Source organism: Amblyomma maculatum, chromosome 8 (assembly GCF_055883805.1).
Source record: "Amblyomma maculatum isolate TAMU_Amacu chromosome 8, ASM5588380v1, whole genome shotgun sequence".
In the NCBI taxonomy this organism is placed as follows: Eukaryota; Metazoa; Arthropoda; class Arachnida; order Ixodida; family Ixodidae; genus Amblyomma; species Amblyomma maculatum.
Window position 1 is genome coordinate 3,186,880 of NC_139351.1, and position 17,718 is coordinate 3,204,597.

At 46.1% G+C, this 17,718-nt stretch overlaps 1 protein-coding gene across 3 annotated transcripts in view; it reads left to right on the top strand.

The window, feature by feature from the left end:
* The window catches only part of LOC146180450 (vasculin-like protein 1), a 158,674-nt gene that overhangs the window by 48,533 nt on the left and 92,423 nt on the right, over positions 1–17,718 (top strand). For all 3 annotated transcript variants that reach the window (XM_084576041.1, XM_084576040.1, XM_084576039.1), the window contains one exon: positions 16,995–17,170. In XM_084576041.1, the coding sequence (XP_084432167.1) occupies positions 16,995–17,170 (176 nt within the window). The remainder of the gene's footprint in view (positions 1–16,994; positions 17,171–17,718) is intronic.

Here is a 17,718-nt window from a genome sequence, read left to right on the forward strand (position 1 = left end):
ATACAAAACGCAAGCGCACACACACAAAAAAAAAAAAAAAAAATGGGGGGGGGGGGGGGGGGAGGGGATCATAACTCTCCTTGGCTGTTAATAAAGAACATTTTACAACTCATTTTAAAGTTACCTGCAAGTTTTACATTAATAGGCAACGTGTTCCAATGTTTTGCTCCAGAAAATTGTACTAAACGTTCTCCGTACACATTGTGGCAGGCAGGGAGGTTGAAATTGCCATTTAATGCGTGTCTTGTATTGCGAGATGGCAACAAGAAAATATCAAGTGGCAGAGGAATACTAGTATTAATGATGTTATTTACCAATACACAGATTTTGTATTTAAGCATTGATTCTAAAGAAAGTACTCGATTTTCTAGAAATAAATTATTGTTGCTGCAGTCGAAAGATACGCGGTATATTATACGCAATGCTCTCTTCTGCAGTCTCTGTAAGGGAAGTAGATAAGTTTTGTACGTTTGTCCCCAAGACTCACAGCAGTAGCTGATGTGGCAGTGAAATAACGAAAAATACAGGGAACGTAGTATGGTGTACGGGAAATACCTTTTCGCCTTGGTAAGCGCGTAGCAACTGAAAGCTAGCTTTTTAGATAGCTTATCTATCTGCTCTTGCCAGTGCAAGTGTTGGTCAAAGATGATACCAAGGTATTTGAAAGAACAAACTTGCTGAATACAATCGTTGTTTAGAGATATGTGAATCGTACTAGGGTCAATGTTTCTTCTCTTGGAGTGGAATACTACATATTTTGTTTTATCTACATTTATTGTTAGTTTATTAGCACGAAACCATTCTGAAACATTAAACAGTTCGGACGTTATCGTATTTTCTAGGCCCAAGAGTGACTTAGATGTGAACAAAAGAGCAGTGTCATCTGCATACATAAAGACTTTTGAAAATTGAACGGCCTGCGGTAGGTCGTTCACGAAAATGGAAAACAAAACAGGACCCAATACAGATCCTTGCGGGACCCCGCAAGTCACAGGTAGTAGTGTGGAGTGTCTGTCACTCAGCACTACTTTTTGTTTTCTAGCGGAAAGGTAGCTATCAAAAAACTGGAGAGAGGCATTAGTAATACCACACGATTTTAATTTTTCCAATAACTCTGAGTGACAGACGCACTCAAATGCCTTTTTTATGTCGAGGAATATTACTATTGCAATTTGATTTTTGTGAAGAGCAGTGTTAATATGGTGAGAAAGTGATGTGACAGCAGTGGTTGTTGATTTGGCTGAGATAAAGCCATGCTGCTCAGCACAGATTACATTATTATCAAGCAGAAACTTGTTCAATTGTAAGGATATTAATTTTTCAAAAACAGTATTGATTATACTAAGCACAGATATGGGTCTGTAACTACTGGGGTCATTGGGATCTCCTGTCTTGTAGACTGGCACAACTTTCGCAATCTTCAAGCTTATTGGATACTGAGAGCTAACCATCGCATGGTTAATTATGTTGCATAAGGGGGTGCAAAGAATGTCGATATTGTCTTTTAGCACCTTCGATGGTATTCCGTCATAACCACAAGCTTTGTTTTCTCGCAGATTTTTAACTACTGACCTCATTTCTTCTTCAGTTATCTCCCGGAAAGCAAAGGTATTATTTGTTGCAATAGGTCTTCCTAGGTGAGGCGTTGTTGAAGGAAAGCCATTAACCAGTTTTTTTCCTCGATCGACGAAATTATTATTGAAGGTATCAGCCATCTCCTCTGAGATTAAGTCTGGAAGGATATGTTCTTTTTTCTTTAATCCAACAACATCGCTCACAATTCCCCATATCTTTTTGGAATTTCCTTCCTGTCTCATAATTAGATTAGTGTAGTATTGTTTCTTTGAGTTCCTCATCATGGCGACCGATTTGTTTCTGTAGCATCGAAACTGTTCCCGGTAATACCTATTAGTTCGATTGTTTTTCCACTTATGATAGTATGAATCTTTCTTTTTCAAGACTTCAAGTATAGCTTTTGTCATCCAAGGGCATATACCATGGTCGTAGTTACGCCTAGTGTATGTGTAAGTGGATCGGTCAATGACGTCTGTGATTTTCCTTATCAGGTATTGATATTCAATATCTATGTCATCATCATGCACGCCTTCGAAATCTGTGCACTGAAGCAGCGATCGCACTTGAGCGTAATCGATTCGGGTGGTACGTTTTTTAAACTGCTTGGGAGGATAAAGCAAAGGGTCACAGGGATAAAGAATAAAGATGGGATTGTGGTCTGAGATGGCAATGTCGCACACACCAGCAAACACATTTATGTCCTTGTTGCAAAGCACATGGTCAATCAGAGAGGCGGATTGGTTAGTGACTCGAGTTGGCTCATCTATAACATTTGTCAAGTTAAAGGACTGTATCAGCAAGAGGTAATCACGGCAATCATCTTTCAACAAATCAATGTTGAAATCACCACATACAATCAAAGACGATTTACCCGTCGCAAGTGATAATAGCGTAGTTTCCATTACGGAATAGAATTTGTTTAGACAAGCGCTAGGTGGGCGGTAAACAACACCTATAATGATGCCACACTTCATTTCAATGAACAGTGTTTCAACTACACCTGCTTCATAACTAGCATTGCATTTACAGCAGTAGTCGATCCCTTTTCGAACAAAAAGTGCGAGGCCACCACCACGTGATACACTATCCCGCGGTCGCGAGAGGAAATTGTACCCAGGAATTTCAACAGTTTCACCTTGCTTGAGCCATGTTTCTGTCAGCGCAATAACATCAAAACGATAGGAGTAATGTGACAGATAAGCAACCAAATGATCGAGGTTTTTCCTAGCACTCCGGATGTTGCAGTGTAACACAGATACCTGACCGCGCCCAAGCCATTTGTTTTCGATTTGAGCAGAAGTGTAAGTCATTCGGAGATACAGCGATTACAGGGTAGCCTATTTATTACTGTACCTGGGCGAGGTCAGCCATTCGCGTCACCTGCAGTACGTGCGAGTTGTCTGTCTTGCGCATCAAGATTTTACCTTCTATGACCCAGGCATACTTCCAACCCTTCTCTTTTTTTGCCTTCAAAGCGTGGCCCAGCAGCACTTTTTTTGCCGGGCACAAATGCTCGTTAACATAGACTGGTGAACTCTTTTCTTCTGAGCTGTTGAAACCCAGGTGAAATGTGTTTAGTCTTTGTTTTTTGGCAGCTTTCAGCATTTTGTCTCTAGCGGCACGGGAATGAAATTTGACCACCACATTTGACTCTTTTTTGTTCATCGATGGCACTCGGTGAACGACATCAATGTCACTCTCACTGATTTCAATTTGCAAATGGCGTGATATATCTGTCAAAGTAGCGACAAGGTTTTCACCCTGGACTACAGGAAGCCCCTTGATTTCCAGATTACTTCTCCTGCTGTACTGCTGCAAGTCAATCACCTCTTTCTTCACGTCTTCTAGTTCTTTTGAGAGGCGATCGTTGTCTTTTTTTATTTCTACGCTTTCAGCTTTCACATATTTCAGTTCCTTTTTCATTTCAGCTATTTCTGCCTTAAGCTCCTCAAAAATTGTGTTAATGAACTCCATGGATTTCCGCACTGGCTCAAGCTCATCTTCAATTACCTTTTTGAGGGCCTCTTTCAGCTCTAGCTGATTTGTCTCAAAGTGTGCTGACATGTCAGCAAGTGCTTTCACGACTTCCTTTATAGTCGAAGGTGCCTTGTCTCCCATAATATCATGTACAGACGGACGGAGCAGTCCAAGAGCCGCTGTATAGCAACAAGCACCTTAAGTAAAAGAAGGCTCACACACGTACCTGCACAGAATGAAGCAGGCAGTTAGTTGCAGCTCAACGTTACGGTGTCCTGGACTGCTCCGGAATGGTGCTGAGGATGGGCTAGACAGCGGATTTTATAGCCTTCCTGTGACGTCGATGGCCCTTCGAGCTGCGCAAGCGCAGCTGACTGCCGGATGATAAAGTGTCGCCGACGGCCCTCCAACAGTCCAACAGCAAAGCGCAGGCACAAACAGGTATCTGGCGGACGCAGCACGTGGACGCTCGGTGTAGGCAATAAGCAGGATTTCAGGCGATGGCTTGAGGATTTTTTTCCCGATGACAGGCTGCACAGAATGAAGCAGGCAGTTAGTTGCAGCTCAACGTTACGGCGTCCTGGACTGCTCCGGAATGGTGCTGAGGATGGGCTAGACAGCGGATTTTATAGCCTTCCTGTAACGTCGATGGCCCTTCGAGCTGCGCAAGCGCAGCTGACTGCCGGATGATAAAGTGTCGCCGACGGCCCTCCAACAGTCCAACAGCAAAGCGCAGGCACAAACAGGTATCTGGCGGACGCAGCACGTGGACGCTCGGTGTAGGCAATAAGCAGGATTTCAGGCGATGGCTTGAGGATTTTTTTCCCGATGACAGGCTGCACAGAATGAAGCAGGCAGTTAGTTGCAGCTCAACGTTACGGCGTCCTGGACTGCTCCGGAATGGCGGTGGTGGTGGGTGGCCGTCGGCGGTGGGTCATCAACGCTTTGGTCGTCGTCATCTTCGTCACTGCATGGAATTCCAGGCTGTGATGGCGCTTCCTCCGCAGTATCTTCAACCGTGCGGAGACCACAGGTGGCGAGGTCGTCGTCCGCGGTGACGAAATCGTCGACGCAACAGTCGACGTCAAGTTGATTCCAGACATAGATGGGAATCGGGTCTGGCACTTGCGAGGCAGTAGCCACAGCGGATTTGAAAACCCCACACTTTGCGAAGCAATTGGCGATGGTCGTAGGAACGACGCGATCCCAGGCAATTGCAAGAAAATGCACAGCGTCCAGAAGAGTGATCTGGAGATTCGCGTCCTTCCTTTCAATCTTCGCGAGGAGGCGGCGCACCAACAAAGCTTTGAAATGGTGCTTAACATTCCTTATAATCCCAGCATCCAGTGGTTGCAAATGACTTGTTGCGTTCGGGGGCAGGAACCTCTGCCCACCTTAACACTCTGTAGTGTCATTTGTTTTGGATGGGCGGTGCACTGGTCCAGCAGCAAAACTATTTTTCTGTTGTGGCAAGACATCTTGCTATCGAGGTACGGGACGAATTCCATAAACAAAGAAGACGTCATCCATGCTTTTTTGTTCGCCTTGTAGACGCAGGGCAATCGACCGGCTGCCTTAAAGCATCGGGGCTTTTGATATTTGCCAATGACTGTCAGTGGCATCTTTTCCGATCCGTCGGCGTTGCAAAACAAAACTGTGATACGTTGTTTGCTCTTTTGTCCGCCCCGGCAGGCATCGCCTTTAAAGCACAAACTTTTTTCGGGCTGGAGATTGTAAAACAGCCCTGCTTCATCTACATTAAAAACATCACGTGCCCTCATATCCCGCTATGTAAGACGGCAGTGTGGTTGTCATCCAGTCTTCCACGGCGGAGGCGTCGACATTTTTTCCTTCGCCACAAACGGTCTTGTAGGAAAGATTATGACGCACCTTGAACCGGTGAATCCATCCACCGGAGGCCTGAAAGTCACCAATTCCAAGTGTGAGTGCGATGTCCGCTGCCTTCTCACGAAGCACTTGTCCGTCGATGTTGACGCCGGCCGCCGTGACCTCTCTGAACCACGTTAGAAGAACCTCTTCCAACTTCACATGGTGGGCAGTTTTGGCTTCTTTAGAATTCATCGCGAAGTGCTGCACATTCTGCATAATTTGGTCGCGCTGACCAACGATCGTTGACAACGTTGACAGCGGCAGGCCTAGCTCCTTGGCCATGTCAGTGTGCCTTTTCTTGGGCTCTTTGTCCACCTTATTTAAAATTTCCAATTTGTCTTTAAAGGTCAGCGCCTTCCTCTTCCGTGACATTGCAGTACCTTTTTGCGTTGCCGAGATGATCACAAAACGACGCGCTATCAACGCGGTGTCAGCCTCAACAAACGAAGCAACGTGTAGCAACGTGTTGCCGCTGCAGCGGAGACTCCGGAAAGCGGAAGAGCGTGGCCTGCGGGGCGGCGGAGAAATGTGGAGAGGGCCGCAAGGCCGTGCGCACAACTAAAAAAAAAAAAAATGCGGGGGGGAGGGGAGAGAGAGAGAGCGGGAAGGGGGGCAGGGGGGGGGGGGGCAAGATATCGCCGCCTTCTTTCGCCAACTTCGCTGCTGCCACAGGTTGCCAAGCCGGTTTTCTCCCGCTGTAATTTTTTTTTCTTCTTTCGCGCGCGTGTGCGTGATCCATACTATCAGTGCTGCGCACGCTTTTCTCGCTGTGCGTGTGTGCGTGGGCCTCGACCGGTCGTGATACCGAAGTTCGTATCACCCGTAGCGAAAAGAAAAAGTGTTCGGAACATCAGATTTTTTGCCCACTGAACGCAATGCAATTCGGCCGGGGAATTTTATGAATTCGTATCACACCGAATTTCGTATCACCGAGATTCTACTGTAGTTACCGTCAGGCATAGGCGGGAAAGGTGACAGAGGTGGTTAAACAGCAGAGTCCGGCGGCAGGCGAGCGAACTCGGTGGAGTGAAGGCGGGTGTAAGATAGAGGATCTTCTACGCAGATGGGGAGGTCCAAACGAAGGAGGCTGCTGGAGCAGTCGATAAGGTCAGATTGTGCCGTTAAAAAGTCAAGACCAAGGATCACATTATGAGGGCACTGGTTGAGGACGGTGAACAAAACAGGGATGTGATGACCAGCACGGGTGACTCGGGCAGTGCACATGCCAGTGACAGCAGCAGTACTGCCATCGACAGCACGATTGATGGGCGAAGCAGCGGGGGCTGCACTTTCTGAGGCGGCGGCCAAAAGATAAGCTCTGACCGAGACTTGGGTGCCAGTATCAATGAGGGCACCATCCACAAAGTGGGAAAGGAGATTACAGGGTGAAGCAATGGGCAGTAGAGGATTTCCAGGTCGGGGTACCAATGCAGTGTCACCTCCGGGAGCAGCATTAGCTAGCTTCCCCATGAAGTGGCTGGCGGAGGATTGTGAGGAACTGCGGCGAGGAAGAGACTAACGGGAACGGCGGGCTGGCGGGGATGGGTAGCGGCTGGGCGCAGAAGTAGGCGGAATGATCTCTGTGCAGGGCGGCTCATAACGAGGTGAGAAAGGACGGGGGCCATAATCGGAATAGCGGTCAATGTAGGGTAAAGGTCGAGGGGGTGAGAGCCAGCGGCTGCGGTAGTAGCGAGAGATGCGGTCTACACGCGAGCACGTGAAACAGATCCGATTGTCAGGGGTACGCCACTCATCAGGATTGCGGCAACGGTAACGTCTGTAGGTGTTTTGGGGCGTAGCGGAAGCGACCATGGGAGGGATGGGGCTCGAAATCAGGTATTCCATGGTGCGGCTACAGGGGACACCCAGGTTGGCAACCTCCTGACGGACAACAGCTTGAATTAGAGATATATTTGCCGCACCTCCACCAATGATGTTACGAGGAAGTATTTGTTAAGACATGCGCTGCGATGAGTAGAACTCGGCGCATAGACTTCAAAGGCCGTCGAGCATCCACACTGTCTGCGTCGTCGTCTTCTAGAACAGCCCATCATCTTTCACGCGCTCCTTGGCCGTCGTCTTATGCGAACAAACCACTTCGTTGGTTACGCGTTCCCTGGTAACAATATCATCTGCATTAGCATAGAAATTCTGTGCAGCATACACATTGGACCGTGGAGTTTTACGAATTTGTATTGACCAGGTTCTGAGATTTTACTGTGTTGTCATCGTTGGCAAGTTTTGCAGGAAAAATGTGAGGATTTCAAAACTGTTTTTTTATATTTTGTGATGCCTATCTCCGATGCCACATTGTTGCCCATCCATCCAATAGTTAGAATTCACGCTTTGTAACCCTGTCTCTTAACAGAAATTATGCTCATAGTGTGTGTGTGTCATGTGTATGGTTTTGTTGGACATAATAATCAACTGTGCTTTAACTCTGTATGTATACTGTTTCTGTACTCTATAATGCACTGCAGTTAGACGGACTAGTGCTACTGGGCTTCTATACTGGTGCCTTTGTCAGGCCTTCTGAGAGCCGTTAGTTTCCATCCAAAAATTGAGGCACATAGTCCTTTTCAGTGTTGATATCATGGGGGTTGAACTCACGGGCGAGAAAATTTAAAAATGCGATTTTGTCTGTGCATAATATGTCTTTGCTGCTGAAGATGTTGGTTACTGGGCAGTGTGCAGTGGGGCTAAAGTGCCATGCCCATTGAGGAGGATGAGATGCAGCCTGCATGGTGTCACACGTTTGTTAGGACTCCAGGCAACAGCACAGCAACAGTGCAAGTTTATGCCACTCCTGCAGACCCCAGTGTTTGCAAAGTTCATGGGTTCTTCCATTGAGTGAAAGGGTCGAAAACTGGGCGAGTTGGTATGTTGGTATGAATCCATTTTGTTATGGCACCACAAGAATGAAGACTGAGACAGAGAAGGAGCACTTGTTCTGTCCTTCATCTCAGTGCTTGTGCCACAACAAAATGAATCTTCCATTGAGTGCTTTGGGCAGGTTGTAAGATCACATTGCATGCTTCAATCTTTGTCCTTCGCTGCCGAGAAGCAGTGTCAATGCGTTTGTCCTCATTTCCAACTTTCTTTTTATTGGCACATTGGGGCGGTGGCTTACTTTGCTAATCACAGAAGTCTCTCTTTTCTCGTGTGTAAGGGCATAGTTCTCACTGAATTAGTTTTTCTCTTTTCTCCATGTGTGTAAGGGCATAGTTCTCACTGAATTGGTTTTTCTCTTTTCTCCATGTGTGCAAAGGCATAGTTCTCACTGAATTGGTTGCAAATGCCAAGTCTGGTCTTGTGAAGCACTTCAGCTCTCCCTGTCAGTGGTAGTTGATCTTTTATCCAGCACCAAGCAGGGATGCTGTACCTTTAGCACTTGTCATCCCAAATACAGTGTGGGTGCTCTGTCTTTAGGTAGGACAACTGATTGGCAGGATATGACTAACTACCACCTACCTTGGATTTGGATCTGTGCCCTCTTTTCAAGCTATTGATTGCTGCTTAGTCCTTTGCCAGAATCAGGATGGCATCCACATGAACACCTCATTTTTCTGCAGGTTTTAGCTCTTAGACTGGTAGGATCTTCCAAGCTGCTGCTTCTTGCCAGGCAACGGGATGGAGGGCTTTTGAGAAGGTGCCTCTTTGCTGCCAGGCTCTCTGAACATCTTGGTGTGCTCTTGATCTGCAACACTTGTGGAGTAAACGCATCTCCTCTTTGTCACACTGGGTGGTTTAGTCATTCCCCCTTGCCTCTCAAATCTCTCTATTGTTGGGCATGACTAGGTCCACTTCACCAGGACCACCGCTGCCCTCTTTGTTAGGCATCCAGGTATCCTTAGGAGACCCATTCTGACCTCTTCACCCAGCCGCAGAACTTTGTCGGCAGCTACTCTCTCAAGTGCTTTCTGCAGACACTTGTATGTGATGTAGAGGTGTGTACAATAGTGATGCAGAACCATCGGTAAGTTCACTATCGATAGTATCGATGGTTTTTTTGAAACTATCGATAGTACTACTATCGATAAACTATCAATAGTGCAATCGATAAACTATTGATAGGGCAGTCGATAGTACTATTGATTGCACGCTATCAATAGTGCTGTCAATAATTATGTAGTTTTTGGCCAGCGATATTGCCAAAACATTTGCTATAACCAACTGTAGGCAGTACTCATTTCGTGTAATTTGTGATCAAGTTTAAGCGAATGAAATAAATGATTTAATTCTGCAATGAAAGTGCCGGATCATATTCATCAATAAATTCACACTCAAAAGTAACCTTTTAAACCCAACCAACAAATTCGGTGCTTGATGTTTTTATTCTTAAATCACAAAATGCAAATACAAATTTGAAGCAGTGCAGTTCCTCACCCTTGTTACGGCTTCTTCTCCGCTATGTGTGAACAGTTCAACCGTTGTCGTTTTCAGCCAAGCATTCTGGTGAAGGAACACAAGCATGCCAACTTTCTTGCCCTTCAGCGTGCTCCTCCTTTCTGAAATCATCTGTCCAACCGCTGAGAATACGCGTTCTGCCTGTACCGACGTTGCTGGAACGCACAAGCACTTTCTAGCCATTTCAGAGAGCGGCGTTGTGGAGCATTGCCAAGACCTCCAGAACTCTAATATCTCCAGAACAATACAGGCTAAAATGTCGGCTAAGAAACTAGAATCGGTTTCTAACAATGCTGCTCTTAATAGTTCCGAAGAGTTGGCAATTATTTTGATGTAGGGGTTTTTTAGCGCGAACAAAGACAAGGACAACAAAGGCGTGACGTACACACACAAGCGCTTGTGTGTGTAGGTCTCGCCTTTGTTGTCCTTGTCTTTGTTCGCGCTAAAAAACCCCTACATCAAGATGAACTACCAACTCGCCCAGCAGGAAGTTTTAATGGCAATTATTAGACTACCGTAATCGACATAGTCTGTGTTGAACGTTCTGTGAAAGCTTATCTGGCACAACCGGCAGTTGCTACTGTTTTGAAAGCAGCAGCTATGCTGCAGAGATCACGGATCTCGGCAATAAAAGTTCTTCATAATCTGCAAGCATACCCGCTGATTTATTCATTTCAACCGATTTCGGCTCAGAAGCAGACACGCCACGGGTCGTTGCAGCCAGCACAACTAAGAAATTTGCGACACTTAACACTATCCAGCAACTCTACCTAGTGTAAAGATGCGTTGAAAAAAAGATTAATAAAATGGCGTCACCAGAGCGGCGAAAATTGCACCGCGCGGCTGGCATGGCTGGCACCGCACCATGCTTTTCGAGCAGGATTCGCAATTTTGTTATCGGCGCGGTCGTAACCGCGGCGCCGAGCGTTGTTGTCGGCCGCTCCTGATACACGTCACAAGTTCTATTGTTTTTTCAACTCGACTGCACATCTGCAGATCTCGGTGATGCGTAGAGTACGATAATGGAGAGTCCTGTCATATTTACCACCACCATCATAATGCACTCAGGGAACCAAGTTTTGCTGCAATGAGTTCACATGGTTGATTTTATTCTACCGATAGCACTACAAAAATTACTACTGATAGTACTATCGATAGCGCTATTGAAATAAACTATCGACGGACTATTGATAGTACTATCAATAGTACTATCAATAGTTTTTTTACTATAGATAGTTCGATAGTGACCCAACTATCGATAGTACTATTGATAGTTCTACATCACTAGCGCACAAGCCGAAATTTTGATTCCGAGCCTGGCCCGACTGAAAGTGACTGAACCCGGCCAGGCCTGGTCCAGCGTTCAAATTTAAGGCCCACGCCTGACCCGTCATGCTATTAATTGCAGTTGAAAAAATTAAAAAGAAGAAAATAATTTCAGGATGACAAGCTTATCCGAGATCTCGCATTTGAAATGACAGATTTGCTGAATATATGAGGCACAGCACGTGCATACAATTAAATTGTGCGAAAACAGCAAGTTATGCATTGAATTGAGGCATTGGCGGCGCTCGTGGATTATGAACCCGGTAGCACCGAAGTTTCATTCGCTGCTACAAATTGTGGCTGGAATGACTAAGAGTGCGCTAGCTCTGAACCTAAACAAATGGTTTATTTTGTGTTTAAGTACTCCATGAGCTCGCCGTGTGCCTTTCACCTAAACAACATCAGCGCTGGTGTTATCAAAGCGGAGATGCGAAACTAATGGCTCACAAGTGGCCCCTCTGCTCGGTCACTGACGGCATCAAAGATACTTTCGCTACGAAGAAGTGGGGTGGAAAGGCAGGTCGAGGCCAGGAAAGAACTGGGAAGCTATCACGTGGGGAGGATGCAGTAAAGTACTGTACATTCAAGACGCTTACCGCACTATGGCCGGCCCTCGTGTCTTCATGCAGAAAGCTACTTTTCTTCAAGCTCGCTGAGTGCACACATTGAGCAGTTCGTAACTGCTCCTTTCACTTTTGCAAACTTTTTCCGCTGCTTTGTGATGGAGATGACCAAGTCATCTGCAGATCGACTGCACATCTGCAGATCTCGGTGATGCGTAGAGTACGATAATGGAGAGTCCTGTCATATTTACCACCACCATCATAATGCACTCAGGGAACCAAGTTTTGCTGCAATGAGTTCACATGGTTGATTTTATTCTACCGATAGCACTACAAAAATTACTACTGATAGTACTATCGATAGCGCTATTGAAATAAACTATCGACGGACTATTGATAGTACTATCAATAGTACTATCAATAGTTTTTTTACTATAGATAGTTCGATAGTGACCCAACTATCGATAGTACTATTGATAGTTCTACATCACTAGCGCACAAGCCGAAATTTTGATTCCGAGCCTGGCCCGACTGAAAGTGACTGAACCCGGCCAGGCCTGGTCCAGCGTTCAAATTTAAGGCCCACGCCTGACCCGTCATGCTATTAATTGCAGTTGAAAAAATTAAAAAGAAGAAAATAATTTCAGGATGACAAGCTTATCCGAGATCTCGCATTTGAAATGACAGATTTGCTGAATATATGAGGCACAGCACGTGCATACAATTAAATTGTGCGAAAGCAGCAAGTTATGCATTGAATTGAGGCATTGGCGGCGCTCGTGGATTATGAACCCGGTAGCACCGAAGTTTCATTCGCTGCTACAAATTGTGGCTGGAATGACTAAGAGTGCGCTAGCTCTGAACCTAAACAAATGGTTTATTTTGTGTTTAAGTACTCCATGAGCTCGCCGTGTGCCTTTCACCTAAACAACATCAGCGCTGGTGTTATCAAAGCGGAGATGCGAAACTAATGGCTCACAAGTGGCCCCTCTGCTCGGTCACTGACGGCATCAAAGATACTTTCGCTACGAAGAAGTGGGGTGGAAAGGCAGGTCGAGGCCAGGAAAGAACTGGGAAGCTATCACGTGGGGAGGATGCAGTAAAGTACTGTACATTCAAGACGCTTACCGCACTATGGCCGGCCCTCGTGTCTTCATGCAGAAAGCTACTTTTCTTCAAGCTCGCTGAGTGCACACATTGAGCAGTTCGTAACTGCTCCTTTCACTTTTGCAAACTTTTTCCGCTGCTTTGTGATGGAGATGACCAAGTCATGTATGACACATAAGTAATGTCTGTTTGTTTCCTTTGCTAACTTAGCATTGCAAAATGACCCACCCACAGTGTACAACTTACCATTACGATTTGCTGTGAGAACTAAGCCACCATTTGCTTCACTCCTTTTAGCTGTTCTGTTTCTGAAAATGTTCCTCGATCTCCCCGATTTTAAAGATGTTACCGTAAGAGCACACCTCTTGGCTAGGTGATCTGCACTTGTCCTCTGCTGACAGCATCCATGCTGCCTCAGCAGACAAGTAGCAGAGCTGCTGGAAGTACTATGTGGCTCCACTGTCAAGGTACCAGACCTTGAAAAACACCCAATTCTGGTACAGAGTGCTGTTAAGACAGGCAAGCAATAAATCCCAAACGAAGACTGAACTGTATTTCTCCAGTTGACCGCAAAGTGCCTCCTTCGTGTGCTCCCCCCTCTCTTGTGGGGAAAGGGAAACCTTTCCCTGCAACCCCGAATCTCATGCAACCGACTGCCAACAGCTCTCACCGCTCTTGTAGCTCCGGTCACGAGCGGCACGAATGTATGCCCTACAGTGCCTTTGTTCGGTCCACTGGAATTGCTTCTTTTCTGTGAACTGCATTGTGCGTTGTAAGGACGTTGGTGAAGTGATACTTCCCTTGTGCAAATAACTGAACTCATCATTTCAGTTCAGATCACCTCTTAGCAGTGCTGGTTTGTTGTTTTCTTAAAAATTTTCCTGCCCTTCGTGTCTCTGGAACCGACTGCTCTGTGTTGTAGTTGGCTTGTTCTTCATCATGAAGGCCTAGTTTTCTTCACTCATTTGATGAGGTCCGTTCTTCCACGAGCTGCTTTGGTGTCACTTCTTTGTTGCGGATGTTCCTTCATCTTACTCAAGATTCAGGATAAGTGGTTCATGCTCTTCTGGTGGTCTCATCAGCACCACCAGCTGACATTGCCTGGCTGTGAATGTATGCATGCTGCCCTTCCTGTGTAGGTTCAGTATTCAAGCCTGGCAGTGCTTCGTGGTTTTGTCCAGCTTCATTTTGATGTTAAAAAAAAAATCTCAACTGAAGAGCCCAGCAGGCCACACTTGGAATGCATCTCTTGTGGTGCATTCCAGGTGTTGTGAGCTGTCGGGCATTGCCTACTGTCGCCACGTTGGTGTCTTCCATAAAGGTCAAATTACTGAACTCATCATCTCTCTCGCCATAGCCAGGCTCGTTGGCTTGAGTGCCTTTCTGGACGAGTGCTGCCCTGGCTCTCGAATTAGCCACACGTGGCAGTTTTTGCTTGGCAGTTTTGGCATTTTGATTTCGTTCAACGCTGCCTTTGTATTGCCACCATGTGCCGAACCATGCCTTGGCGGCCGAGCGTCTTCATCTCTCGAGCTCGCCTCGTTATAGACCAGCTGGTTTGTTCTGCTGCTTGCCATGTTTGTCGGTGACAGTTCTGCCTTGCTTTGTTGAGAGCCACTTGAAGTAGGCTTACCGCGATGATTGTATTGTAGAAACAAGTTGCGCACAGAAGGACACACACAGGAAAAATAAACACAGGTAGGCAGAAAGAGCGCAATTCTGCGCTCTTTCTGCCTACTTGTGTTTATTTTTCCTGTGTGTGTCCTTCTGTGCGCAACTTGTTTCTACAATAGTATGCACCAACTCGCCCAACAAGAAGTTCTTCTAAATTACCGCGATGAACTTGCATCTCGTTGCATGTCCTGTAGCACCCAGCAAAGCGGGAATGCACGTACTGATTTAGCAATGTTTTCCACAAACCGTCGGTGTAGTGCTGCTTGATTCACTTCTTGTTTTGCAGCCAAGTTCATTGTCTTTGTTTCCAGTTCAACGCCAGTGGCATGGCTTGTCATCTTCGTTGTAGTTGAGGCACTCGTCCAGAGACATTAGTGCCACTCACAGCACCACATACCAGCTTAGTGTTTATCCTGGTCACTAAAGCTGCGCGCAGGGTCAAGCAATTGAGTCCGGCTTAAGTGACGGGCTTGTCGAGGGATGTGATGCAGCTTGCATGGAATAACTTACTTATTATGTTTGGTTTGGTTTATGGGGTTAAACGTCCCAAAATGACTCAGGCTATGAGAGATGCCGTAGTGGAGGGCTCTGGAAATTTGACCATCTAGGGTTCTTACACATGCACTGACATCGCACAGCACATAGGCGCCTTGTTTTTCACTGCCATAAAAAAATTAATGCCGCAGTCGGGATTTAATCCTGCATCCTTGGGTAGAGCAGTTGTGGCGGGGCACATGTTTATTAGGATTCACTCCATCAGCAGAAACAGCACACAGCAACAATGGGAGTCCTTATGCACTCTATGTTGTGGTGGCATGTAGTGATCACACGAGACACTAGTTGACCGAAAAAGCATCAAATTTTCCAGGAAGCGCTCTGGAATTAGTTTTTCCTTTCCTCAGTGTTCCATTCTTCAAGTTTAGCAGGTACACAGTTTCTTCCCCACATTCTACTGTGTCTGCCGTCGCAGTGGTACCTCAGGGATCCCCCTCTCACTGGTTCCAAATTGCACTTGCCAAGGGATGCCCTCGTCGTTTGCTGGTCGCTTTCCACGAGGCGGGACAGCTCTGTTAGCACCTGCACTTTCAGTGAACTTGTGGGGCTAGTTGGTTCATTTTAGGCGCATACTAATAACCTACTAATAAAGAGGCAAAAGATGCACAAAATCGCAGACTATCAACTTTGAATGTTAATATTGTTTGTTTTTGCTTCTTTTGTTTCTTCGCCATCAGTTTCTCATTCGCACAGCTCTTACTATGCGTGAACTTTCAATTTGACGAAAGGTAATAGCGCACAGGAAGAGAGTGGAGATGACATAGGACAGTGTGTCTGTCTTCCTGTGCTCTATTACCTTTCGTCAAGTTGCAATGACCCATCTAGCCCGTCTTCAAGTTTTGTTAAACTAGTGAACTTTCAGGTATGTGTTTTTCCGCAATGTGAATTGGTTCTGATTAACAGTTCTTTCTTGGAATAACTGCAGCTGTGCGCCAAGGGGGCCTATCCTGTACCGACAGTTTTGCCTACCTCAAAGGGCCTTTAGCCACTGCAGGCTTTTTTAATGCATTAAGGGGGTATTTTTTCAAGGTCGTGCCACCAGTAGTTTGTTGGCAGGATTACGTTCGAATGAAATGAGTGATAAGAAAACAAATTATTGCACTAAAGGATGAAAAAATCTCACTGGGGAAAAGTTTTGGTGCATTCAGAATAATTAGTTAATTATGGGCAATTAAGTCAATCAGTCCTCTGGTATGTCGTGTCACCAGTGGCAGGATTACATTCGAGCGAAATGAGTGATAAGAAAATGAATGGTTGCATGAACGGTTGCGTTAGATAGAGAATGAAAAGGTCTCGCTGGGGGAAATTTTGGTGCATACAGAGTGATTACTTAATTAGGTCAGACATTGCATATATTTTCAAGGTTGTGTCACTATAAGTTTGTTGGCAGGATTACGTTTGAATGAAATTAGTTATAAGAAAACGAAGGTTGCACTAGACAGAGGATGAAAAAATCACGCTGGGGAAAAATTTGCTGCGTGCAGAGTAATTAATTAATTAGAACCAATTAAGTAAATCTGACGTCGAAATAGCCAAGGGGGCAATGCCGACGTCCAAGGGGAGTCACATGGTATCCAAATTCCATGGGGTGCTACGTCATAGTGTGAAGTCACAAACCGGAAGCCTTTTCTTTCTTCCACAAAAAAATGCTTACGCATTTCCCCAATGCGGGTATTTTTTTTTGTCGAGCCACACCAACACCGCTTTCTCAGACCCTGCTGTATAGCAAACAAATGCAGTCATTGTGTTGTTGCATGTGCCATGATAGTTGCATTAAATTACTTTGGGCAGCACCTTTCATTTGGGCCCTTGTGCTCTATACAGCTGCCACTGTAGAAAGATCTGCCATATATCTCCTGCTGGGGCCGTATTGTTCCGCTGTAAGGGGAGTTGCACTGATGGGAGTGGTGTCTCTTGTAGGGGGAGCAGGTGGCCGCCAGCAGTCGCCGCCCTTCTCCTCCACCGTGCGGCATGCCTCGATGGATGCGGAGGACAGGCTCTTCCACCAGGGGCCAACCAATAGGGCAGCACCACCACCCCGGCGCCCTCACAGCCGGCACGACTTCCGTGACTTCCCACCCACCTCACACCACAAGGTGAGACCGTTGGTGCCGCTATTTTGCGAGCTATACACATACCTCAGATTCCTTCCAACCCAAGATGCTACAGTAGAATCTCGGTACAAATTCCACGGGGCCCCACAAAATATTCCTATCATCGTATGATAGGAATATTCGTATGATCCAAAACAAGCATAGTTTAACATGAAAATGAAACACAAAGTTTCTAAATTACTTTCGATTGAAAAAGTCAGTAATGCTGGTTTGCATTTTCCTGGGCTCGATGTCAATAATCAGCCCAGCCTGGGCAAACGTCTATCTCGGTTACCTTGCCTATAATGGTGAACATGATTTTTTCAGAACCATGGGCGCTGCATCAGAAAAGTACTGACAGTCTTTCCTTACTCTTCAGGCCGCCCTGACAGGTTTGGCACTTCGCACACAAACTCTGGCTCAGTTGCGGATTGAAGAATACACTTACCTCGTCGGCATTGAAAATGTCGCGCAGCGCAAACCCTGAGGACAGGGCCGGCAGCGAGCCAATGCAGTCACCAACAGCTCTCTCGCCCACTTGTTTGCCTTCT